Source organism: Choristoneura fumiferana, chromosome 9, assembly GCF_025370935.1.
Source record: "Choristoneura fumiferana chromosome 9, NRCan_CFum_1, whole genome shotgun sequence".
Lineage (NCBI taxonomy): Eukaryota > Metazoa > Arthropoda > Insecta > Lepidoptera > Tortricidae > Choristoneura > Choristoneura fumiferana.
The window spans coordinates 10,774,424-10,802,337 of record NC_133480.1 but is presented as its reverse complement, the minus strand read 5'-3'; the positions used below and the strand labels follow the sequence as shown (position 1 = coordinate 10,802,337).

At 36.7% G+C, this 27,914-nt stretch overlaps 1 protein-coding gene and 1 long non-coding RNA gene across 6 annotated transcripts in view; both read left to right on the top strand.

Annotated features, from left to right (window-relative positions):
* Positions 1–27,914, top strand: part of Flo2 (flotillin-2) — a 320,392-nt gene that overhangs the window by 290,317 nt on the left and 2,161 nt on the right. For 3 of the 5 annotated variants that reach the window (XM_074092311.1, XM_074092310.1, XM_074092314.1), the window contains 7 exons: positions 23,452–23,684; positions 25,028–25,147; positions 25,227–25,334; positions 25,858–25,964; positions 26,154–26,337; positions 26,844–26,987; positions 27,679–27,718. In XM_074092311.1, coding sequence (XP_073948412.1) covers positions 23,452–23,684; positions 25,028–25,147; positions 25,227–25,334; positions 25,858–25,964; positions 26,154–26,337; positions 26,844–26,987; positions 27,679–27,718 — 936 coding nt within the window. Of the gene's footprint in view, positions 1–11,642; positions 11,723–21,563; positions 21,885–23,451; positions 23,685–25,027; positions 25,148–25,226; positions 25,335–25,857; positions 25,965–26,153; positions 26,338–26,843; positions 26,988–27,678; positions 27,719–27,914 lie in introns of those variants that run through there. The other 2 variants (XM_074092313.1, XM_074092312.1) reach the window with 2 other exon arrangements.
* On the top strand, positions 19,980–20,547 carry LOC141431242 (uncharacterized). Its single transcript, XR_012451707.1, has 2 exons — positions 19,980–20,151; positions 20,314–20,547. It is a non-coding gene; the product is annotated as an uncharacterized lncRNA (long non-coding RNA).

The following is a 27,914-nucleotide window of genomic DNA, read 5'->3' as shown; positions in this document are numbered from 1 at the left end:
AGCGTTATTCTATCGGAACTCGCATATGTTTATTGTTTATTGACGCTACGCTATTATTGATTGAAATATAAGAAAACATGGAAAAAACTTCTATAGTTCCACTCTAAATATAATAAATACCTCTTAGTATTAGACACCTAAAAACAAACTTAGCGTAAAATTGTTAGAACCCTGAATCTAGCATTTCGTTTGTTCGGCAATCATAACAAATGGACGAGCGCCATATTGTTCTAATTTTCCATGTTGTTTATGGTTTTACGGTTCCCTTTTAAGTTGGTACGGTGGTTTCCTGCTTCAGGTTTTGCTCACTATTCCGATGTACAGTTCACTCGGTAATTTTGAAAAGCAATAAAGAATCCAAACAAACTTGCTTATTAGCGTTGATATTTGACTTTGCTTTTTCATCGGCGTACCAGACTGACATGTAGATAAAAACGGGTTTTTACTAGTTTTCCGCAAGTTGGTGCAATAAGTATCGGAAACAGGACATTTTAGGCGGCTTTTTTTGCACTAAGATTTCATTCATGCGTTCAGGCGGCTTGTTCTCCACTTTGGGTTTTAATAAAGTACTTTATCTAATGTCGCCATTTATATTCTCCCGCGTTTTCTCGTCTTACACCAATTTGTAACACGAGAATGTTTTTCCGCTTAAAAAAAAATAAGGCGTCATATCTATTTGATTAAGCAAGTAACTAGGTACCTACTTACTTAAACTTTATGTCTTTCCTTTCTTATGTAAGCGACATTATTATTCTTGCGAGAACAAATAATATATAAACATCCTATCCTATCCTGAAGTATATTTTATTTATTTTTGTACAATCTGTTAAACTGTAAAATATAACTCGCAGTACCACGAATTTATCTAAATTTGAACTTACGAGGGAGCGGGCGTAGCTAAAGCTAGATTTACTATTTGGTTTACTTCACTGTCCTTTAAGCTCCAGTTGTCTTTTATGACAGAGATCTTTGGTGTTTTATTGGATTAAATTAAACAGAGACAGATATCTGTCATATAAAATAGAAACGTAACAAGCTGTGTTGCCGATAAATGGCCCATTAGATGGTGTAATGCAGCAAGTACATAGCTGTGACCACGTTCAGATATGTTTGTGGCAATGTTATGTAAATTGGGCTAATTGAAAATAATTTGTCTGATCTTGTATGTACTCGTATAGGTAGGTACACTACCATTAGTCTTCCTAGGGCTTCGCTTTTAGTGAATTCGCTAACTCTCTATCCAGTGGAAATTTCCAAATATCCCTTTTAACTGCGCTTCTATGGTTCTCGAAGAATATGTTTGCCCGAACTCTCTCAAATCTTGAGATAAAAGAAAAATGAGATACTACAGGTTAAGGCTGTGTTTTCTGTTAGTCAGTCAGTTGCGTAACTCTATTAAGTATTGTGTTGTAATGCTCTCGGTCTCTCCCTCTCTCTATAGCTTTGATGCGACACAACACAAGCCGTCAAAACACACTGCATCAGATAAATATGAACGTCGAGGTAAATATTTCTCGTGTTTGTTAGCGCCAGGTAGCGTGATAAGTCCCGTTTGTGGTATTATACCGTTTTCTTTCTTTCTTTTCTTTACACAACACGACAGATAAATGTGAATACGGCTTTACGATTTATAGGACAGATAAATGACTCAAGGGAGGTACTTGTTCTATGATCTTGACATTGCAACTGTTTACCGATAACCGCGAAGGTCGCGCCGCCCGTGTCAGGTTCAAGAACTTCACATTCTTGGCAACTGTGTTTATTCATTTCTGGGCAACCATTGAAACCGATCGAATGTCTACAGTCGCTTGATATGCAAATGCGGATTTCGTAGAAAGGAACGAAGTTACAGCCAGTTTTGGGTTTTGTTTACGTTTACCTTAAAAATATTTAAACAAAAATGTTGCCTGGGTTGTCGATTAAACATAATGAATATCTTAGATTGTAAAATTGCGTTAAGACCATAGGTGCCTTGCTAAGAAACAAGGGTGGTAAGTCCTTTGTGGGCGATGAATACGTTTTAGGGTAGAAGTGATAGATAACAAAATGCTTCTAGAGAAATAGGTGTCACTAAGCTACAATTTAATTACTTTGTAAAAGAAGAGATTTAACTTTAGAAAAAAAACTCAATGAGAGCGGTGGGCTAATTAAATTTAAGAATCGGTGTTTATGATACACTACTTGGTGCTACAACTTTAACCAATGTCGAAGCAGCTGTCGCATAAAAGAGACTCCTGGTGCAACTCTTAGTAAGTAGGTAACTACATAATAAGTAAATGTATACGGCTTTGAATAGGTTTGTAAAAACCTGGCGTAAGCGGCCTGTGGAAGGGCCTATTAAAATGATGGCGCCGTCAAACGTTTAGGGTGTATACTTCTTTTGTAGCGGGCTTTACGAGGCGCTGTAATACGATAGGTTAGGAGCAAATATAAACGTTCCTTGTTTGACACTGAAAGAAAGAAACGAAAGAAAGAAATAATTTATTCGTGACAAAATAACGCAAAAAGAAGTTTAAATTTTAGAAAAGTTGTATTTTACTGTTATTTAAGTCTTTAAACTGTCTTCAGGCTTTGTTAAGGAGGTTGTGTAGTCGAACCATATGATTCCTGTGTCCCACCTTAGAGCGTTTCTCACAGTAAGTGTCATAATGAATTCCCTTGACAAGCAATGCGATGTCACTATGACATTTTCTATGAAAAGGTTCCACAGTGGGTGACGATTTAGTTGGTCAGAGCGTACCTTGACATTTTTACAGTCGCTGATTTGCTAGTTCAAGAGGGGGGGGGGGTGAATTTGCTTTTAAATTGTATTTTTTCTCTTATGCCGTAATATCATATTGTTTCAATTATTTTTTTGGAAATATAGCTTTTATTTTGTAACTAATCAATATGTCATGTTTTCTATAGGTATTAATACTCTTTGGTCATGACATGATCCGTCATGGCGACAAAGTATATAGAGAACTGACGTTGTCATGGCGGTTTGTTTACGTTATGTGCTAGTGTCGCCCCCTGCGCAGAACTTTGCCTAATATGCCCTATTGGTGAGGGTTTTTTGACAGGCGAAATATCGTGAGGTCCATTTGACGTTACAGCCGTGCTACGAGGTCCATCTATTTAATTAATACTACTTCTTCCTGGTAAGGCCCCGCCGCCCAGCTCGTAGTATTATACGTCAAAGCCAAATGTCTACTTTTCTTTGCAATAATTTTCAAATTATTATTTACTAGCCGTTGCCCGCGACTCCGTCCGTGTAGTATTTGTTTATCGCTTTCCCGCGGGAACTATGCAATTTTCCGGGATAAAATGTATCCTATGTCCTTCCCGGGGACTCAAAATATCTGTATACCGAATTTCATCCAAATCAGTTCAGCGGTTTAGACGTGATTGAGTAACAAACATTAAGATGTTGTCCAAACATCTTCACAAACTTTCACATTTATAATATTAGCAGGATAGTAGGAAGTAGGATGGACCTTTGTCGCCTACGTGAAGAGACGGGTCCATTCTATTCCAAAATCGGCTACGGTAGAGAGGTACGGCTACCCACTACCTATCGATATAATTTCAATACTCTTCTCCCTACTAAACTCTGTCAGCAATCGTGATATTTTCGAAAAATTCAGTTAAAATGCAGCTGGCACTCCATGAGAGATTTGCATGACAAAGTGCACCGGAACTAAACGGAACGGCGAAAGCGTCGCGCTGCAATGTGACACTTTACACGCTTGGCCTCCAATGTTTTTCCGACCATACATATTTTATCCGATCGTGTTCTATATGACATATAATCTATTGATGACGAGGTTGTATTCTAAAGAAACACACGGCCAGTTTTTTTGAACGTGAATGAAGCCATTTTGATTTTGAACGTTGTCTCTGTACTGTACCGTTAGATTTTATGTCACACCAGTTTTTCCCCGTGATTTTGTCCGCCACCTAGAACTCGTTAATCGCTATCCCGCGGGAAATATGCAATTTTCTGGGATAATAAAAACTATCATATGTCCTTCGGTTTCTTAAAGTATTTCCATACAAAATTTCATGTTGATTGGTTCAGTGGTGAAGAGCTAACAGATAGGATACTTTCGCATATAAAATACTAGTAAGAAGTGGGGATAATGCACCATTATTATATTGAGTCCAGATGCCATAAGGCATACGCCTTATCCATTATATCATTGTTGTTTCCAAGCATTTAAGATGTTTCACGTCATACTTAGTAAATAATAAGATATTTCTTCGGTGCAGGAGACTGTGTGAAGTTAGTTCTCGTATAATCCCTGCTCTGAACTACATAAAGACAGATACTTATCGTTTTAATGAGAAACTTTGTGAGATCAAGTTGCTAGTTAGTTTCTTGCGATATCACAAAATAGGGTCTTAACTTTAAACTGCAGAAGTTTCTTTTGAAAAAAAAAATCATAGAATGTTTTACTTTTTTTTAATAATTGATCGAATAATAAAACGGCTTTTCTTTTCAACCATCTTGCGTGCTTCATCAGTGACTCGTGTTTTCTTTCACATAACTAAACTAAAATTTTCGGTGGAAAGTGCAATTTTGGTGCCTGGTACTGAAACACGATTAGATTATGTAGTATTTTTTTAGTTAAAGTCTTTATTAACTCGACGCTTGTTAAAATATCACCGTTTAAAGCGCGCTACGAATGAAGTACTTATAAATTTAAGCAAAATGAACTTTCAATGCAGGACATTTGCATAATCATCACATGGCCGAAGTAAAGCACTGAGTTTTGAAGATACACCAATATAAGGTCAATTTACTACAATACTTTTACCACAGACCTTATCCGGTCTTTTACATTGCAAAAGCATTGTATTTTATTGTACTTAGTTCATTATAGGTACAGTAGAGTAACACGTACAAAAAAAAAACACAAAAAAGAAATACGGGCGATTAAACAATGAGAATCTAAATAACGATCCGATGGCCAAGTGGTTAGAGAACCTGACTATGAAGCTTGAGGTCCCAGGTTCGATCCCCGGCCGGGGCAGATATTTGTATGAATAATACGAATGTTTGTTCTCGGGTCTTGGATGTTTAATATATATTTAAGTATGTTTATCCGTTGCCTAGTATCCATAGTGCAAGCTTTGCTTAGTTTGGGACTAGGTCAATTGGTGTCAGGTGTCCCATGATATTAATTTATTATTAATTTATTTATAACCAAAACTTATCTTAAATATGTTTTGACACAGAAATTTTAACCTGTCTAGGGAATTAAATAAAAATACAAGATTACTGACGTATTCAACCATATTTTACATCAAAAACTTACAAAGGAATTAATATCGGATAGGACAAAGTACTACATAATGTAGTACAATGTTGTAGTGAAGTGAAGGCTAGTAGCCAGTCACTTCACTACAACATCTAAGCGAAAATAAAGGTGTTTAGATTGAGTGTTTTTTTCTATCCGATATTCTTACTGGTGACTGTACTACTTATGCATTATAATACAATCGAGACTCTTAAAATTAACTTTGAAAAAAAAAAGTACCAAAATGTCAACGATACCTACCATAAATCACCGCTCCTCTTAAATCGATTCGTTCTTTAGCTCGTTATCTATGGCCGGGCACGTTCCAAACTCAAAGTTCCTTGTTGCGGACAGAACGTTTTTGTGCCAGCATCCTCTTCCACGTGACTTGGCAGTTTTTTCAGCGGGAAAATTAAAAAGTGATGAGTCTGGAAACGGAAACTGCACAGGGCTTTTTGAAGTGTTGTATTGAGAGCTTTCGACATTCATCACGTCACGTGTTAGTACGGGACAAGATATGCCTAGTAAGAATTATACCTACATACATAGAATATGATCAATGGGAGGGCCCCTATCATTAAATGTCTGCCTATAAATATCACGGGACAATTCACACCAATTGACCTAGTTCCAAAGTAAGCTTAGCAAAGCTTGTGTTATGGGTACTAAGCAACGGATAAATATAATTATATAGATAGATACATACTTAAATACATATTAAACACCCAAGACCCGAGAACAAACATTCGTATTTTTCATACAAATATCTGCCCCGACACGGGAATCGAACCCGGGACCTCAAGCTTCGTAGTCAGGTTCTCTAACCACTAGGCCATCTGGTCGTCAAAATACATAGGTTCTATATACATAGGTTCATTAAATCTTTCTTACTAATTACGATAAACTGTTTTTTTCAGTAAAAATAATTAAAATTAGTCATTAGTCAAGTAATTACTTGGTTCCGTGTTAAATTTCACAATCCGCACTGGGCCCAAGTGGTAACTACGGCCCAAGCCCTCTCAATTTGAGAGGAGGCCTATGCCCAGCAGTGGGACGTATATAGGCTGGGCTGGGATGATGTTAAAGTTGACACTGTTTTTTTCTCTATCGATGAAACTTTCCTCCCTATCGATGTCAAACAATGTTCAAGATAGTAAGAAGCACAAAAAATAAAGGAAAATGTCTTTTTAAAAACTAGAGGCGGTTAAATGTAGCTTCTAACGCTTCGTTCAAACTGTGATTGGTCCGAAACTACCTCCATTTACTGGTAGAAACTTCGTTACGTTGCGTTCACGGGCTAATCGTCTACCGAGCTAGTAGGTACACTTAAATACAGTACGGACGTGGACTTGGCATTTTATTTTAAGAATTTCTTGCGTTCAAAGTTTGCGCCTTGGTCATTTGAAGGGTGATCAAAAAGCGAAAATGATAATACTCTCAGTAATTACAGTGCAATGGGGATAAAGTAATATCAGGTACGTAAATATCGCAGTGGTGACATCCTAACAATAAATGTCAAAATGGATGATAGATGATAAAGATGACAACTACTGGTATGTGTCTAGCACTCGAACGTTTACCTTAGGTACTCGTATCTATTTCTTTTTCGGTATCGTGGAGACGATGAAGTCAAAATTGCTACCTACATAGTATGTTAAATTGTAACCGACTTTAATTTTCATAAGAAGCTTAACTTTGCGGAATTCAAAGTTTCTATAATAGCCGATTATAAAAAAACAGTTTTTTGTTCGATAAAACGTAAAACTATAAGTTTCCCTACCACGAATGCAGAGGGTTATTGTTATTACTAACAAACTCGTGTATTTATGTTTAATATATTATTTAGGAAGGGACGCATCAAAAGTACGCGTCGAGCGTTCCCTCGCTTTCCGCCATCCCTTCCGAACAATATCCGGTGTTATTTAGTGACACGTCCAACCTCGTCACGCCATTTTCGTTTTGGATTTCTTTATGAGTATCTATAATGATATCGAAGTACAGTCATGGTTGTAATAATCGATCCGCTAGATCTTTCTAGAATTATAAGTGGAAATATGAGCTTTTTCATGAAGGACAGCTTGAATCGAACAAACTGAATCATGTACTACCTACCTGTTGTGTTGACATCCCATGTTTTTGTCAAGGAAATCATACTTCATAGTGAAATTGATTATTAAAGGTTCTACCCTGGTACACGAATCAGAGGCCGTATTGTCTAACTAACGCGCTGACGCTTGCTATCGCATTCATTATTTCTTTCTGTCTGACGGTGTAAGATGGTGACAGAAAGAGATGGTGAAAGTGATGGCAAGAGCACGCGTGAATATCTCAGACATTTGCGCCCCTCGGTCTAACGGTATCTCCGACAGTATTTCTCCAAGAAATGTACAAAAGATCAGACAGATGCGCCTTTTCTTCCTGATTCTGAATATGTATTTAACTCAATTTCACAAAAAATGTTAGTTAGTTATTATATGTCCAACAGTGCAGGAACTTTTAAATGCTGATACGTTAACACAGCATCGATTTGCTATCAGCGATATCAGTAGTGGCAGGAGGGTTGTTGAAATGTAATAAATGTAGTACATAATGGTTTATTCATCGTATTCTAAGAAAAGTTCCTATTTATCTTGCTCTCTCAATTAGTTTCGGTACCCATCTTACAGCCGTACATTTTTCATTTGTCATTTGACACTAAATAATAAAGTTCTATATTAATGGATATGAAAATGTCACTCATGTCATATAATATAATACTTGATTCATGCTTCGGGTGCCGTCATATTCTGATTACGATTCGACTTTTCCCGATGGAAAACCATTATCATTACATCTGTAATTAATTGTAACCTATATTCCTTCAAACATGCAACAAAACATTGTCTATAAACTAGACATATCGCGATGGAATGCATCATTTCCATTAAGCCTGGACAATGCAGCCGCATGCAAACTGCTGCCTATCTAGGAACTGTCTGTACCTACCTATCTACAGTTTGCAACCCGATTAATATACATAGAAGTGGGTATTTTCAAACAATGTAGGCCGGCTCGGGCTGCGATACTGTCATATCAGGCATTTGAGGAATGACAGTAACGAAATTAATAAGGTTTACATTTACGTTTATAGATAATTTATTTTCATCTAGACCGGACATGTATACGCATAAATGGTGGTATAAATAGAAGCCTTTAGAGAAAAAAAAACGTGTATATCACAAGAGAAATCTCTTTTCTGGCGGATGTTAAGCCTTTGCCACAGAGACTGCATTCTAGCAAGCATTCTTGTCTCAGCCTTGGATGCTGCTGTATGTTACCAAAACTTCGCGGTAAGGGAATTAAATCCGCTTCAGTTAGCGTTTGATATTATTTTGTAATATCCTTGAAAAATTTAACCGATACTCTTAATTGATAGTAGTATCGTATCATGCTCGCAAAAATATCAATCAAGTTACACCCTGTCAACCCTGCCCTTAAGAAATCAGATTATTATTATCAAGCCTTCACGAAAACAACATTTATTTGGTAATATCTACCATATTTATAGTTAACGGAAAGCAGTTAAATTGGTATGGACACTACATTCGCTCATGAGATCAAAAACTGTCGTATCTGAAAATTTAGGGCTTTTTGAGTTTCTCATTTCATGTGATACCTACTGATACTGCCATTTAATCAACAGGAATTTAGCATATGCCTTTCGATCGTTAGAGATAAGTTGTAATGGCGTGCGACACGAGTAGGTATAATTAAAATGTGGTTTTTATTTTTAAATGTATTGTTTTAGTACTGGTAGAGTTTCTCGTGACATTAGTTTCCAGCGCTGTTTTATGGGACATACGAGTTGAGGCTGCGGTGATTGCTGATCCAATATACTCGAAGCATCTTGTGGCTGTCACAAACAGCAGAACTGTTTTAGTTTAGAGATCTAAAAGGTATTTCTTGGCCGTTGAAGAGAAATATATAGACTAGCTTTTGTCCGCGGCTTCGCCTGCGTGGAATTCGGTTATCGCGCGCTGTTCCCTCGGGAACTGTGCATTTTTCTGGGATAAAAAGTAGCCTTTGTCACTCTCGTGCCCATAAACTATCTCTATGCCAAAAATCACGTCGATCGATCGCTTCGTTTCGACGTGAAAGACGCACAAACATAAAAACACACAAAAACACACACGCATTTATATATTAGTATGGATTTGTGTGTAATTTATTTTTTGTATAGTTTAAAACAAAGTTGCTTCCCGCCGTCTGTCCCTGTGTTTGTTATATTAAATGTTTTTAAGAGCGCACGAAAAAGTTGTCTTTTTAATTTTTCAAGTCCAAGTTACCGTTCTATGGAATACGCCCTAATCCTATTTAACACCACTTATGTGGGTCGCTAGAAGTATCAGATTATCAAAGTGAATTACTACGGGTATAAAATGCAGAAAACGAAATGATTTTGAAGTCTTTTTGAATTGATTGCGAGTGATTTTATTTGTAGGCTTTATCCTATAACCTAAGCTGTTACTTTTATGTATTTTTATGTGGTGACTGAGCTTCGCTCGGGGATATGACTAAGCTAGATCGTTTTTTTGCCGCCTGAAAACCCCACAGCAAATTTCACCGAAATCGATAGAGTCGTTTCTGAGCTCCCGAAATAAATATACAAGACTTGCTCGCTTAAAGGTATCAGAGTTATACATTCGTAAAATGTTAAAAGATGTATAGAAAAAAAATAACTAAAGGAATTTTTAACAACACAAGTATTTGATTAAAAATGAAATAAATAATAAGTTATACAAATTGTAAATGTTTTATTTTCAGTTGGTTAGTGACTGATTGAGTGATTAAATTCCATCATGTTACTCAATTAAACTGCTGGTTGTGTAAAGTGATCAGGATAACGGTAACAATCAATTTAATTACGAGTATACGACGTGCTCTATCGCTGACCCAATTAATTCATCAAACCAACACTAATTGTTTTGGATCATTAAAGAGTGGGCCGGTTCAGATCAAAGTAAAGAGTTCGGCTGTGAAACCGCTCCTGTTTATCTACCTTTACACGGATTAAAAAGTAATATTTTATTTGGATTCATTTAATTCTATTGCATGTTTTTCTAGCTTTTATTTAGTTTCACCTGTCCCGTTGTCTGTCTGTCTGTAATCAAATCTTGCAAGTTAAATTTGACCAACTTCCAGTAGTCAGATTGACTTAAAAATTTAGAACACTTATGTAAATCGCGTGTCGATATAATAATCTAGTAGTGACATCCTGATAGTCCAGCCAGGATCGTCTCCGCAGGACGGAACTCTTCAAAGGTTAGTAGCATCGACTTGAAATTTGGTATACAAGTGTAGTTTGGGTAACAATGTAAGGACAGTCAACAAAAATTACAGTCAGCAAAAAAATCTCCTATCAAAAATGACATTTTTATGGTTAGGTTATTAAACAGTAAATTTCGGCGTAAGTATATATGTTAGGTATTAACTTCTTAAAAAAAACTTAAATAAAATAAGTGTATTTTCAAACATTGTTTTAATAATTTTGGCCCAGGTAGGCACGTCTTAGATATTATGGATACGGATCCTTCACCATTTTACAAGAATATTGCGCGACGTTGCAAGAATTTTTGTAGCATTTTTTTTGAGTCTGATAAAACCAAGTCAACATTTTAAAAATACTTGGCAAGTATTTTAGCAACATGTCAGCTATCTATCTTTATACCAGATAAACTAAGAAACCTTAGTAAAAATGTAGCACAGACCACAAATCTAGATCCGCTGACAAGTTGACGGATTACACCAAGATTACACTGAAAAATAATTTCAGCGGATTCAAAGACTGCTAACCAGAGCTCACCAGAACGTAACATATCTACTTCACATTTTATTAGACATATTACAATTAAAAAAAACTTTTGTACGTACATATATTATTGGTTCAGTGGTGGTTAAGTATATCTTAACCGGCTGAGAAGCGATTTTGTTGATCAATCCTCTACAAATAAGTTCAGCAATAATACTTTTAATCAAATTTTAAGGCTTTTCATTTTCTGATTTAAGGAAAACAAGTTAATTTATATTGTTATTATTAACCTCTTGCACCATTATTCACGCGACGAAGAACACAGTTAAATAGGTAGGCTAGTAAAACGTAATAAATTACTGCAATACATTAACTTCATTCTCAGAACGATCCGTAACTCAACCTTTACGTTACGTTAACTTTTAACACCCGCAGTAATTTTAACGATAATTGCCCTGTAATAAATCAGTTTCTATCCGGGTGCTAATATAAAAAGACAGTTCGGCACCAGGCTAACAGAAGCCTGAAGGAGATTCTGTTTCAGTCCCGCCGCGGCCGTCGCGAGCGGCGGGTCGCCCCAGAGGACCAAGCTATATACAAGCCGTATAACACATAAATTAATGTATCAGAGGTCGGGAAAGTGTCAATAAAAGTAATCCCTACTGTGCTGTAGTGATATAACAACAGTCTTACTACACTTCTGGCTCTGATATGGATATATCAAGTTGTATGAAAATTATGGACGTGCAACGTGAAAAACTTGTTTGAAGTTTTCTTTAGATGTTTTGTATTTTGAAAGAGACAGTTGTTTCCTTTCTGTCGATATTGTAAAAACTATACTCGTGTATTCAACACTAATTAAGCATAACTTCTTGATTTAACAAGTTTTCGGTGGCTATGCAAAGATCAGTCTTATTAAACTGAAAAAAACCTTAAGATATCGCCTAAAACCTATTCGTTTTTCGGAAATTTGGGTGCAAGAGTGATAAAACACGGAAAACTCGTAAAAACTAGGTTCAAAATTTCCATTCCATGAAAAAAGACTCCCGCTCGAAGACCGATAGTCGCTTGTTTCAAGTACTCTTGCGATGTTTCAAAGAAAATAGAACGTGCGAAAATCGACCGTAGAATTATACTGTTAAGTCGTTAGCAAGCTGAATGTCTTTATAGGGTGTAGGCGTGTAATGGAGCTCTTAGGTGCAGCATTCAGCAAAAGTTAATGTGAGTTAATGCGATGTCAAGGCCGGTTGGACGAACTTGTGATTAATAACTATAACTGTCAAATTCAGAAGCGTAGCATTAGCATTCCATCCTGATTCGGGTGCCAAAGTGATGTCTTCAACATCATTACATTAGCATTGCTTTTGGGGTACATTATAACTATATCGATCGCCATCAAATATTGTATATTGATAATACAAGTAGAGTCGTAATTATACGTTTTGAGCACCTGTAATGTTATCAATCATTATGTCATCATCATCATCCAGCCTATATACTATATACGTCCCACTGCTGGGCACAGGCCTCCTCTCAGAACAAGAGGCTCGGCCATAGTTCCCAGCGGGCCCAGTGCGGATTGGGACTTCACACACTCACCATTGAATTGCTTCGCAGGTTTGTGCAGGTTTCCTCACGATGTTTTCCTTCACCGCAAAGCTCGTGGTAAATTTCAAATGTAATTCCGCACGTGAATTCGAAAATCAGAGGTGCGAGCCGGGTTTGAACCACGACCCTCTGTTTGAGAGGCGATAGGTCAACCCACTAGGAACGGCTTTTTTAATCATTATGTACATGCCTATAATCATTTTCTGACACTGAATGTTGACATTGTTCTGACTGTTTTATTGAAAATCGTCTTTTGAACGAGTTCATTGAATTCATGAATTTCTCTGAATACCCACCACGATACGGTCCCGTTGGAGCAAGTTCTTATAAAATCTTCAATCCTTTTACCCAGAGCATAGAATATCTATTTAAAAAATATTATTTTATTAGGAATGACTATTCAAACCAAAAAATTGGTATTGCGTCGTCTCTACCTAGTCACCGATTAAGTAGTTAGACTCTATCTAGCTGTACTCCTCTACGCGAAACAACCTTTTTCTAAGTATATGTACCTAGTCATCCTGTTGTGCCTAAATTCTTACGTGACATCAGTGGTGACAAGTTGGTGTAGGTTGTGTGCACTAACCGCTAGTTGTTTCATCCGGAGACTAGGGAACTACCTAAATTAACTCACATTAACTCACGTTTGTCTCACTTTACGGTCTCCTCAACGAATATGTAGCCTTTGTTACTCATCCGTTAAATGACTTAAGCAGCTTTAGTGATTAAACCAAAGCTTTGAAACTACTAAGGCTTTCTATTGTTATTGTAAAGTAACAAACCCTGTTTAAGGTGTCTACTGAAACTTCACAGATTAAGCCTATTGTCTCGAATAAAACAGATTCAAGGACATAAATTATTATACAGAACATCGCATATTAAAAGATAGTACATTGACAGATAAATTGAAGTGCGATTGATATTATTTACTATTAATTATTCTATACGTAGAATATAAAGTCGGGAAAAGCCATAATAAATTTTCCTTGACTTTATTTGCAACTATAATGAGTGGTACTTTTTTCAGCTTCGCTTACTACTTACATCTAGTCCCTGATTTAACTTGTTATTAACATTCTGCTCACGGTTAATCTAGACTTTATAATGTTTTAATGCAAGTTTTCTCCAATATGCTTGGAAATGTCCGCCTAACTGTCGCAAACATAGTACACGAAGTTCTTCCTTATAGACTGCCACAAATAAAAAAAACTCACAATCGCTCAGGCGGCCGGGAAGTTGTATGAAATTCCATTACCTACCATACGGTTTTATTTTACTTTTTAAATTCACGTTTTGACCACGATAAGTCAATCTTAACAGCCTGGCGATCAAATTCCTTCTACCTTTTCTCTGTTTGAGTCCTAGTCTAAGATTTAGTTTAGGAAGAAACAGCGTCTTTAAAAATGTCTCGAACAGTGTCACTGCTTTTTTTATAATTTGAGTTCAAGCACAATTTAAGAAACCGAATAAAATATGATAACAAAAGAAAATGGCTAAACTGTAATTTAGTTATACTAAGCTCCATTGCATTTAACTTTATATTTGTTTATTTAATTATTATTTCTAATGAAATGGCATTATGAGTCGTGTCGTGTACTTAAAAAAAAAACAAGTATCGCGGGAAAGTATAAGCGCAACTTTTTAAAACTATGGCTGAGCATTTAATTTAATATTTTAACAATTTTGCTTTATTTCCCCGCATTAAATATCGGAGAAAAGCACTTTACATGCCTCAGCGGAAATGGAAATTCGTGGATTCGTATTTATATAACTCTACTCATCCACGAATTGCTTTTTCCCGGCCTCGGCAGTAATGTACTCTTATCTATAGAATGCCCAAGATGTCATAATATTAATTCGTAAGATGATTTCCTATTTTCAACGTTTGGCGTTTGGTTAAGTATGCGAGTGCTTGTGAGCCGGTGGAGACTCATAATGAAGACTAATGCTTTGCTAAATGCTCGTGCTTCACACCCATATGAATAACTTTGATTAAACTACGATTGAAAAAAAATATATAAGAAAGAAAGAAAGATTTATTTTGTAATACGAATATGCGATATAAGCCGGCTTCAGTTCATAGAAATTCAAAGAATACGTGTCTCCGCTTCCGCTCTGCTTGCTCCCAGTGTCGCCTATGTGCTAGCTTAATAGACACACAGTTAACCTGATTATGCCTCTGACCACATTGGTACAATTCCAGCAATTTGAAAATATTGGTACAGGCAGCTGTGGAGACATTTGTCTAACACCCACTTGCAATCAACCCTGTTCATGCCAGGATGTAAATTACTAGTCCGCTTCTGGTGCCGGCAAATCTTTAATCTATGCTTGGGAACAAGTCGGTCTAGAATCTCCAGCTAGTATATAATGTGTAAGAATACGCTTCCATGGTCGCAGAATATTTTGGAATAGTACGGTTTTGTTTCTTTTACTTTTTTTACGTAAGGTTTGTTATCATGGGTAATATTATCATGGAAGAGATCGGAAACTCTATTTGCGATACAGTAGAAAACCTTCAGTTGCTTACATTATTTTCTATACATATTTATTTCCACTTCGGGTGTATTTTATTCTCGGGATGAAAAAGAGAGTGTATAAGAAGCTTCTAGTCGATTTCTAATAATGTCAACAACCTATAATAATAAGAGACAAGATAATTATCATAACCTTAACCGCCTAAAGGTACGCCATGAGATCATAATTGATAGTGATAACACTGCGTAAGATTCATTTTTATTATCAGAGGCAATCGTACCGCATTCTTATCAATATTTATATCGTCCCTAGTGCAAATAATGATAACCCCATATGCCATCCGTGTCTGTAATGTTGGTAGAAACGTGAATGCAAACACTGCAGTAGTGTATCGAATTTACCTGAGCGTCAACGCTTGTGACAAATTAAATGTACGCCGACCGTTGGGCATAAAGTAACATTATATTTAGTGAATGATTTTATAACATTTATTTTTGTAATCTAGATCATTGTGCAATTTAGAATGTGAGCGAATTTAACAAGTTCGATTGTATAACTAAAGCAAATGAAATTAAAAAAACTAAGTGGGTAGCAAAATTTCGCACGCGTTGTCGAGATATATCTGAACTGTGCTATTTATTAGAACTGTGAAATAATTGGTTACTATTTTATTACGGGTAAATGAAAATGAATCGACCGGGAATAAAATGTTACCGCGTCTCGGTCTCGGTCAGTGGAACCAAGGAACAATGAGTGAATGAAAATAATTGCGAATGATAAAGAACGAAATAATTCAAATGGAAGGGTCGGAAAACGAATGGTGGGCCTAAATCAGCCGTTACTTGTGATTTACCGGGCAAAGAAAAAATCGTAGCCTTTCTGTCGTGGTCATCGAAAAACATTTTTCCTTGTTTTTTTTAATAAACAGTTGAAATTTAATTCGTTATCTTGACAACCGCTGGATTAAACGAGTCCTTGAGTGGAGACCGCGTATTAAACGTAGTATAGGACGCCGGCCAGGTGGAGTGACGATCTAAGAAAGGCTGCTGGCAGGAGCTGGATGTGTCTAGCTGAAGACGTCACGTTACGCGAAACTTTAACCGACTATTATCTTCATCATTTTTGTTTAACTGGCAAAAGAAAAAATACTTGTCCAATATTTTCTAATACTCTAACTTGGCAGAATTATTCAATTTTTTTAGAATACTAGCTTATTGTATTGTCCTACATATAATTCAACTGCGACAGTAACATCTTAATGTAAATCGTCACTACTTTGAAAAAATCTCGTATCAAATCAATACGTCAACAAAATTGACCTTTGAAATAATCTTCGTAAAGTTCAATTAGAAAAGTATCAATTTTGAGATACGAGCTTTTTTCAAAGTAGTGACGAAATGTACCTTTCCGTAGCCCTGAACGTACGTTTATTTTACAAGTTAAACACTTTAACATTAGTATCATAAAAAATTCCACATTCCGGTTCATTACAAATTCCACGCGAGCATACGTCTTGTCTGTTTCTAGCTTGTGTTAACTAATGCAGGTGTGGATATATGTAGGAAGTGCATTCAAGGTTGAAATGCAATCGAGTTAACAGATATTTTAAGTAGAAGGAAGGAATCATAAATGCAACATTACATTTAAACCAGAGGCCGTATCGCCTAACGTTTCTGGCGCTCACGATTGCAATCAAACGACAGTTTTTGTATGCGAAATCTGTCATTTGATTGCGATCACGAGTCTTAAAAACGTTAGGCAATACGGCCTCAGGATGTTCTTGTTCGGTTACTTGAGTCTATGGACCGATTTTTTTTATCTCACTGGAAAATATGCTTTGGAAGTCGTTCAAACAAAACTTACAGCTATGAGACTGAAGTTATACCTATTTTGAAGAATAAAAAACATTTTTTTCGAAAAGCAATTTTTATTGGAGTTGTGCAAAAAGTTTATTACCAATAGTTTCTATCAATGCAAAATCAGCCGTCTGTCGAAGTTATCAGAAATCAGAAAAAAGACGATGTGAATTAGTACAATTTTCAAACCCCTTTCGAATGTTATTTTACAGTTTTACGATTTCATAAACCCTCCCCCTGGTATACAATGCTGTTCATAAGGTCACTTGCTAGGAAAAGTCAGTCTGGATTTAGTCGTTAAACCTGGTTTAAGCTAGACAGCTCCAGTTTGACACCTCTAGACGGAGCTTACCTACTTAATACTTAATCGATCGATTTTTATTTTTTGGAGCAAGTGGTTTTTAATCTTAAAATATTACAATGGCACAAACTACAATCACTCGTACTCGTCGTGGTGTTTTGGTGATTTTTTTTAATAACGCCACAGACTAGGGTAACACGGAAAGTCAATCTGAAAAGCCTAGAAGCCATTTTCTTTATGAAACTGGCACGAAACGAATGCGGGCGTACGGAATGTAAATTATCACTCCCTTATCGTCTCATGTTTATTTTCAAAATGCTGTCGAGATTTGTTATAATTGAAATTTACAGTAAAAACTATGATGACGAAAAGTAAACAGTTGTTAACAGTTATTCATACCTCTTTTTAATTTAAAGATATTATTATCTACGAGATGTAAGCCGCGATTACATTTTCTTTTAAGAATTGATCATCAATTAAGGCTTTATATTTTTATAAGATAAGGTAGGTACAGTCACCAGCATTAATATCTGCCACAGCGGAGCGTGCAAAAATATCTGACACGTCCTTTCGGCCCTAGAAATAGAGTCATATCAGATATTTATGCACGCTTGTTGTGCCAGATATTGGTGCTGGTGACTGTACCTACTAAGCGAAATAAAACTAGAGAATATAAAAATTCGTGGGGGTTAAAATTTTACCCAATAATATATACCAAAAAAACAATAACATAGACGTCTGAGTGCTGGTCTCTGTCCCAGTACCAGCTATGTCAGAATTATGTATTTTTATATCAGAATGTCATCTATTGGTCACTATGCAGCATGTCAATCATTAGGGCATTTACCTACCTAACACTCTTTTTCACAAGCAAATAATAATATGACGAGTGGCGTCGCTCTCTTGGTTTAATTAAACTTTTAGTTTCAAATTTTCAATGTCCACAATTAGTGGGATGTAAAATTACTATATAAGCTATTTTTTTCAATCCGCGCCATCCGACGAGCCCCCCGCCTTCTTTTTCCCCGACATGGGAGCGCTTCATTTCGTGGTAGCTTTAAATACGCTGCCACGAAGTGCTAGAACAACATCCCTCCTCCAATAAGAAATGTAAAAACTTAATACAAATTCAAAAGAGACTTAAAAAATCATTTGCTAAAATTACAGATTAATCCAGCGTAGCGCTCTTGTGTGTGGGATGTGTGTGATGTGTGGATGTGCCTTGGTGTTATGGAAGGCCAAAGAATGATAGCAGGTGATAAGACTTTGGGGTATGATTCTATTTGAGGACGTTCGGCAGTAGCGGGTGTTACAACAGCATTTCTATCTGTGAGTTTTCTTTTTTTACTATTTATTTTTATTTTGGGTAGGGCTGCGTTGCGCGGCGCTTTGGGCAGTTCTGTATCACATGCCAACTAGGATCCACATAATATCAGCGTCGAGTCACCTTCCGTGACCTGACAAATGCTGAGTGGATTCCTTTTTCATAACAAACGTACTTAGATAGTTATTGGAATATTTGTTACTTCCTAATTGATTGTTAGTTATGAAATAAATGTTTCTTATTCTTATTCTTACTAAAATGTGTATAATATATGCGGTGACATTCTTACAATCATTGGCATCATTGCCATCTACGAAATAAATGTCCTCTTTCAATTCAGTTAGTGTCATCTCTTACATGAACAATCCAATTTAAAATAGTCCACGTTTGACAATGTTAAATCACTGTCCCTGAGTCGACTCTAGTCGAATACGTTTCAGAATTTAGCGGATTGAAATCGAGGAAACGCATTACTTGGAAAGTTTGAGGTTAAGTGAGATGGAAGACGATTGAAAATTCGCGTAGATTGAAATGGAAAAGGTTTTTGGGCTTGAGAAAGATTTGCCCGGATTGCTACCACCATCTTGCTCGCTAATCCTGCCGAGAAGCAGCAGTGCTTGCACTGTTATGTTTCGGCGTGGAGAGTCAGACAGCCGGTGAAATTACTGGCACTTGAGGTAACCCATCTTAGGCCTGCCCTGGTGTTGCAGATGTATATGGGCGGTGGTGATCTCTTACCATCAGGAGACCCATTTGCTCGTTTGCCATCCAGTAGAATAAAAAAATAAAAATAAAAAGCAATAACTTTTTAGCTAACCAGTGAAGTAATACAAAAAATCAGTTTATTGACATGATTTAAAAAATGTGTAGCCAACTCCTAAGCTTCGGAAAAGTTATGAAACGCTAAGAAAACCTATTAATAACACTAGAGATAAAGCACTTTTACTTCAAGCCAGGAAAAGGGTATAGAAGAAAAATACCATCTCATTAATTATGTGTTTCTTGCCTGACGTTTTTATACGACCAATATTTGTTAGCTTTCGCGTTCACGTGATTAACAAGGGCTTGGAATTGGTAAAACTCTCTGCGCATGATGTACAACTATATCCTTTTCCTTGTTAGTCCATAATTACTTTTTTCATTGATATGAATCTCCGCTTAGTAACGCCTGAATCAATCGCGAGTATGAAACAATCTTCTGCGTCGGAACTTTTTACCTGCATACCGTGCTATTGCCAAGCTCTACAGACTAGGTTACAATTTCCAATAGTAAAGTTTATTTTATTGAACTGTAACATGGCAAACCTCCGCGGTGCGCAACTGGCCGCTTACAGAAAAAAAATCTAAATTCTAAATAACTGATATTCTTTTGTTTTTTTCCTGTGATTGGCTCTACTATTTGGCAAGGCGTAAGCCGAAATTTGATTTTCTTTACAAGAAAATATTAATTATTTACTCGGTGATAGCTATTTCACTGACTACTACTTGTAATATAAGGGCTGCCACTATTGCAGGTATTGTAAATATTATTATATCTACTTCTAACATTTATTTCTTGTGTACATTTTGTAAAACCTAATCCAAGTCTCGTTTAGCTCTTTTTCGCTGGTCCGACACTAAAACGAGACTTGGATGGGTGCTGCAAGCAAGCAGTAAAGCAGGGTGTTTCATTCCAGCCCTTCCTTTTTCCTGCTGAATCCAAATCATCATCTCCACTTCCTCTCCGTTCTGCTGCCTCGGAGCAGATCGCCGTCGCGACTGGACGCTTCGAGGCTACCTCAACACCCTACCCTGTTTCCCTACATATCCTACAAGTCTCAGGCCAGTGTTTTTTTAAATTTATCTACAAGAGCAGTGCTGACTGAAATAATTGTATATATTTTCTTTTGTATTATATTTTTATTTTGTAACCACAAGCCTTTTATTTCTCCGACCGGCTAGCCTTCTATTGAGGAATATCCGTCCTGAGTACGACATTATGGTAGCTCAGTCTGACGTCCAATCCATAGAGAGTTTGAAGGTGATATGTAAAAAGTACGAAGCTTGCCTAGACCGCTCTAGAAACTTTAAGGAACCTCGTACCAGCAGTCCTTCTACTTTGACTGAGGACTTTGTATATAAACCTGTAAATAATCATTCTGTAAATATTGTTAATACTAATAAGCAATTTTTGTGCGCTGTAGAGTTAATGGTCATTCACTACGTATGTGTAAAGAACCGCGTAAATAATTAATATTTTCTTGTAAAGAAAATCAAATTTCGGCTTACGCCTTGCCAAATAGTAGAGCCAATGACAGGAAAAAACAAATTAGTATCAATAATTTAGAATTTAGTTTTTTTTTCTTCTGTAAGCGGCCAGTTGCGCACCGCGGAGGTTTGCCATGTTACAGTACCCCGCGCGCCCATTCAGTATAATATATACACCATAACTTTCATTATATATCAAATGTGAAGAATTTATCCTAAAATTGTCATAAGAGTACATTAAAAAAATTAAAAATAGCAATTTAAAAATAGTAAATACTTAAAATTTAAAAGTAATAACCTAACATGACCAACAAAAAGTTGGAAAATCCTCGACTTTTTCACTTCAAAGTTCAATATCTCAAAAACAGCTGAACCAATTTTGATGAAACATGTCTACCTATAAGAACCGTCGCTAGAAAACCTGATGTCAAATAAAAAAACCGTATTCAAATCGATCCACCCGTTTATGAGCTACGGTGCCACAGACAGACAGACACATAGCGGGCAAACTTTAAGACCCCTCTTTTGCGCCGGGGATTAAAAAATGACAAATAATCAGTAATCTAAAAAAAAATCATTTAATAAGCTAATAATGTTAATATTAAAATGTTATGTTTAGAATAGTATGATTTTAGCTTCATTCTATATTGTCATAAAAAACTAAGTTTTTATGGTTTAGCAGGAATATTTATAGATAATGAGGCATTAGCGGCAAAAAAAAATTCAATCCCATCCATATTTATGTTACGAGAAACGACAAGTTAAAGATATCCGCTACAAAAAGGAACATACAGTTTATTTGAATTAATTGAATCCAAAAACTAGCCAAAGAAGTCTTCCTACTGATATCATTAACTTATACAATGGATGTGATGACCAAGAATTGAAGTGCTAATGATAAAAACCGTGAGTGATAAAAGTGCTTTACGATGGAGTTTCTACGGGTTACACTCGTGCCGCTGGCGCTCACCTTTGGCTTGACATATTTAAATGTCAAGAAGTAAGTTTCGTATTGTTAACTTTTATGTTTTCACATGTTACTATGGTACAGTCGAGTTCATAAGCTTCTGAGCAATCATTTTATCAAAAATATGTGAACACGACTCTTGTTAACGGCGTAGAAGCGTGTTCAGATATTTTTGAAAAAATTTTTGCTCAGAAGTTTACGAACTCGACTGTACAATGAGGGTTTCTGTGACTGAAACTATTGACAGTTTCTATGGGCGTGTACGTGAAAAACAGGGTGTCGGTATTTCCATGTCGGTATATCTGGGCCGGGAAAAAGTGTCACCCGTCAAAAAGACGCCTCGATACTAGCGCCATCTATCTAGCGATATTTTGCCTGTCAAGAAACACTCATTGAAGTAAAGCAAAACGTAAAATTTTATTGAATAATACCAAGTCAACTGAGCGAAAGCATTGCTTTCTTCTTTTTTTCTTTTTCTCCTTTTTGTAACTTACAAAAAAACATGACATGACTATACAGAATAGACAAGTCATTGTAGAGTAGATTAGGTATTGAGTCACTGATTTTAGTACTGATGAAAAGGCTTTTTTATAATTAAAATAAATTTAATTGTAAAACACGTAATTCACAGAGTCGGAGCTGAAGCAAGAGAGAGGGCGCTAGTGTTGTCACTCATAATTAAAAATATTCATTTGTTGGTGTTGCCAACAGTCATGCTCCTCTCACTTAGATTTCACAACAGTGAAGGGTAATCCCTATTTGTTTAAAAGAACATACAATTTACCCACACAATTAAACTGAACTTACACGTTCAAAGCTCCATGGAACAAATGGGAATTATCTTTAATTAAGTAAAGAAGAAGTAGGTATAATTACATCAAGCAACAAAACAAGCTAGCCATGAAGCTGGATTCGGCCTGGTTATACTAGTAGTAATACCCTCTAGCTTTAAAATTTTCCTTCAAATTTATCACAATCTCAACCTACTGCAAATCGTAAAATACTTGACGGTCATAAACCTGAGTTTTCGTGACAATTCCCTTTATGGAGAGATCGTGAGGAAAACAATGTGAACACCTGCTATTTTTCAAGCAACATCTGGCCACTAAACATAATTACATTTCCAATTTATTAAGAAATTATACCTACCTACAATCAGTTTGGGATTAAATTATTTACTTTCAAGATATTTTCACAGTTATACCTATTATAATTACCGGAATATGGGCAGCAGCGTCTTCTCGGAAACTTTACATCCTGTAATGCGCTCGCCAACCCGCTTGCCAAGCGCCTCGAGTATTGGCAACCCCCTCCTTCCCTCCATATGGAGGAGACCTATGACCAACAGTGACCGTTCTACGGCTGATATGATGATGATGATTAAATTATAAATCCTTTTTTCGGTTTTAGATAAATTAAAAAGGAAGAGGGGGCGCTATAGCAGTTTTATTTCACTTAAAGCGTAAATAGCGTAATTCGAATCTCTTTAATTCGGAGTAGAAAAACATCCATAAAAATGTTAGTAAGTGCTTGCGTTGTATAACAAGTAATGCACCTGAATCAGGCTTTTACTTTACTACCTCTTTTCATTGTCCTCCAGGAACGCTTACAGTCGAAGAGGTGTACAAGGACAGAGATCAGTTCGCGGGGCTGGTGCGCGAGGTAGCGGCCCCCGACGTCGGCCGGATGGGCATCGAGATCTTGTCCTTCACGATCAAGGACGTGTACGATGACGTCCAGTACCTGGCCAGCTTGGGGAAGGCGCAGACGGCGGTGGTGAAGCGGGACGCTGACGTGGGCGTCGCTCAAGCCAACAGGGATGCTGGGATCAGGGTAAGTTCGTGATGACTTACTGTCCACGGTTGTTCTTAAATTGGAGAACGAAAAAAAGCTGTTCGAGTAGCTAATAACAACTTTAACAATGATATTCTTTTCATTTCCGAAATGTAGGTGGATGATGTTTTACAGAAGTGTATACTCGTAATAATAATAAATCATTTTAAGAGCTTAGGCCGTATTGTGTTATTCTATAGACGTTCGCGATCGCATTCACCACCTCTTTCTGCCCTCATCTCATGCCGTATGACAGAAAGGAACGGTCGGTGAAATGAAAACGATTGTAATTCCAAGTGTGTTAGACAATAAGGCCTCTACTTTGAGGTACTATTCACTGTACTATGCAGCTCACGTTTTTCGAATAAAATCCGTAATTTCTTGAGGAATTTACGAGAATTAACTACAGTATTTCGATTCATTTTGTTAAGTGAAACCGCCTATACAGCAATCTATTTTGAGAGAGAGAGAGAGAGAGAAACATTTATTTACACATATTCGATACACATAAAAATACATTAGATGGAGCGAAAAAAATAATAATAATAACATCGAATAGTGTAAGTATAGTGTATAGTATTTTGGGTATAACTCTCATCAATTGTGTGACGAAATAATATTGGAGACAATAACTGTTAATTGACCGACCAATTTAGGCGTGTTTTAAAACCTTGACCAATTTTAATAAAAATACTTGCCTTATAAACGTTCTTTGATTGAAATTTTCGCATATTTAGTATCTATGTTGTGGACCAAGTGATAAATCGGTCATTTTTCATAATGCCCGGGAGCATTATGAAAAATGAACAATAAGAGATAGCAATTTGATAAAAACTATTCAATTAATTTACATTGCCCGGGCAATATACATAATGTCTATCCCCTATTGGGCAAAGTAATAAAATAACGTGTCTCATTACTATTTTTTTATTTATACTTAAAATTTAATTTATAAAAATCTGTTAAGTAAGTTATCTTAATGGTAGAATTTCATTCTGGCACTCGCCGGCCGTGCCGCGGCACGCTCGCTTCGCTCGCTCGGCTCGTGCTTGTTTTGGTCACAGTTGAACCTAACACGCTCCTCCTCGCTGCGCTCGTCGTCGCACCTAACTTTCCCATTGAATGCATCAGACTTCAGCTAGCCAAGAATCAGTTGTAATCAAATTGCCCAACGATCATGTAGCAATATTCATAATGCCCGGACAATGTGATAAATAATAATTTAATGTAATTTGCCCGGTATAGCTTGTCATTAATTATAATGCCCGGGCATATAATGCCCTTATTAATCACTTGGTTCATAACATCTACATTATTTAATGGGGGTTTTCGAAACTTTTCAGGAAGCGGAATGCGAAAAGAGCGCAATGGACGTAAAGTATTCGATGGACACCAAGATAGAAGATAACACCAGGATGTTCAAACTGCAAAAGGCACAGTTTGACCAGGAAGTCAACACTGCTGTAAGTCTAAGACCTACCAGATGATTCTTTCATTTTTTGAAAGTGAACGGATTAATTAAAGAAGACAATTGTTTTACAGAAAGCCGAAGCAGCTTTAGCATACGAGTTGCAAGCTGCGAAAATCAAACAAAAGATACGTAACGAAGAAATACAGATCGAAATCGTGGAGCGTCGTAAGCAGATTGAGGTTAGCTATTTCGTAATAAGCAGTAATTTATAATTATTATTTTATCCATGATGAAAACATAGGTAATTGTAGTCAAAATACCATAAATGGGACTTATCTCGCTATTATTATACAAGTATTATTGTACAAGAAAGTTCGACGAATCACGAAAGTTTAAAACGTTATATAGGTAATTGTGATAGAACTACATAATATAGACGTATAAAATCAACTGCAATTAATTCCATTGGTCTGACTATGTTTTCATATTGTGATAATAAATATCTAAGACCTGTTTTAATCCACTAATATTTACACTTAGGTATACATGGGTAGGTATTATTAAATCAATTATAGTGAAGGATATATCATAATTATCATGTCTATCATGTACATTTGCCGTTAGTATTTGGGATAACTGTTGGATCCACTTGGATACACTGTCTAATAGAACTTCTAGACTCCGCTGAATCAATTAAGCATGTTTACGTTTTAATTGTACTTTGGGTGACTGTGACTAATTTTCTGTTTGCTTTTACCACAGGTGGAACAGATGGAGATTCTCCGTCGCGAGGAGGAGCTGGTATCGACGGTGCGTCTGCCGGCTGAGGCCGAAGCCTATCGTCTCCAGGCAATTGCCGAGGGCAAACGGTGAGCTCAAACTCTAGGAACAAATCATTATCAACTTAAAAGGCCTCTGCAAGGCCTTATGACTTCATGTGAGACTTCCATTTGGAGGGCACCAGTTTGCAATATTTGTGATCCATTTTGCATGTCACCTAGTGACATTATTATGTTGTACGGGAATAAATATGATTTCTTTTTCGTCTCTAATTCCAGCACTCAAACGGTAGAAGGTGCAAAAGCAGACGCTGAACGCATCAAAGTGCTGGGTCTGGCCGAAGCTATGGCCATTGGTGATGTAGGAAAGGCCGATGCCGAACGCATGCTGGCCAAAGCCAAGGTCTACAAGCAGTATGGCGAAGCTGCGCTCATGGCTCTGGTGCTTGAAGCTCTACCTAAGGTGAGGAATTTTAACAAAGATAAGTTAAACTTAAGTAGCTGCAACTTAGTAATGCGTACAGTTTTTTTTTTTGTAAAATTAGTGTTCCTTTCTCATTAGTACTTTTTTTTATTAGTACTATTACATAAACCCCTAGTGGGTTTTCTATTTAATAGTGGCATAATTAACTGCGATCTTGTTGTATTTGTTTTGTAGTAAAAAATAAAAATAAACCATTCCTCATCATTTGTAATGAAAGCGATAGTGATGAATCAATTTTAGTCTTAAAATTTCTTGAGTCAGATTTTGACTATGGCTCAGATAATTTTGAATGGATTAGAACTAATGTTTTTAAAAATATAGTCTATGCTGTCTCTTTTAATGTTGTACAATGTACGGATGTCTGCGCGCCTCTGCGTATAAAACCTTTGGATTTAGTTCATATAGAATCTCGTTTAAATATTATTTTATTACATTGAGAGTAGTGATTTTCTTCAGCTAAACTACCTGTAATTTGTGCGATTCAGATCGCAGCCGAGGTATCGGCTCCTTTGGCGAAGACCGACGAGATAGTAATGGTGGGCGACAACGGCGCCACCGGCGAGGTGGCGCGCCTTGCTGGCAGCCTGCCGCCCGCACTCAAGACCCTCACCGGCTTCGACTTGGCACAGGTAATGCACCGTCCTTTGGCGGACTTCGGGAAAGCTTCGTGAGATAAATTTAAAACATTTCTGTAAAAAGTAATGCCTGGAAAATTTGGGTTGGATAGATTGTTTCTGATACAAATGTATGTGACAAAAAGAAGATAAATTAAAATTAGACAGCGAAAATATTAAACACACCTCCTCACGCGCGCCTATAAATAAAAGGAGGGGTGTTTCTGTGCATGTGGGTGAACCTCAGTAGTGCTGAAAATACGTTCAAAATATTAACACTAATTAATATATTATAAAGGCTGACCAGAATTATAAAAAACCTCGCCATATTCCGGAAAACCAATAGAAATAATTTCTTGCACTGGTAACACTAAATTCAAATGTCATCTGTCATTGCTGGCAAAGTTTAACGTTGTTTGCGCGTGGTATTTTAAAGTGTTATTTTGTGTTTGTTTAAGTCTGAGGGATTAGAAAATAATCCTTTAAATAACATCACCGACACCGTTGTCAATATGACTGCTGGTATATAATAGGTATCTTATAGTAAGTGTAAAGAATGTTGCAGAAAAACCTCGCGTCAGGTTTTTATATTCCTGACCAGCCTTTACTGTAATTTTAGTTGTTTCTAGAACCACTTCTTAGAAGAAAATAAATATTATCCCTTAAGATGTCTATTTCAAGTATTCATCTTTTTTTTAATTTTCAGGTCTTGAAACGTCTGCATCCAGCGGGTGGTGTCGTTACTGGTAAGAATTATAACATTACTAGCTTTTTCCCGCGGCTCCGCCCGCGTCGTATTCGGTTATCGCGCGCTGTTCCCTCGGGAACTGTGCATTTTTCCGGGATAAAAAGTAGCCTATGTCACTCTCGGGCCCATAAACTATCTTTATGCCAAAAATCACGTCGATACGTCGCTCGCTCCGTTACGGCGTGAAAAACGGA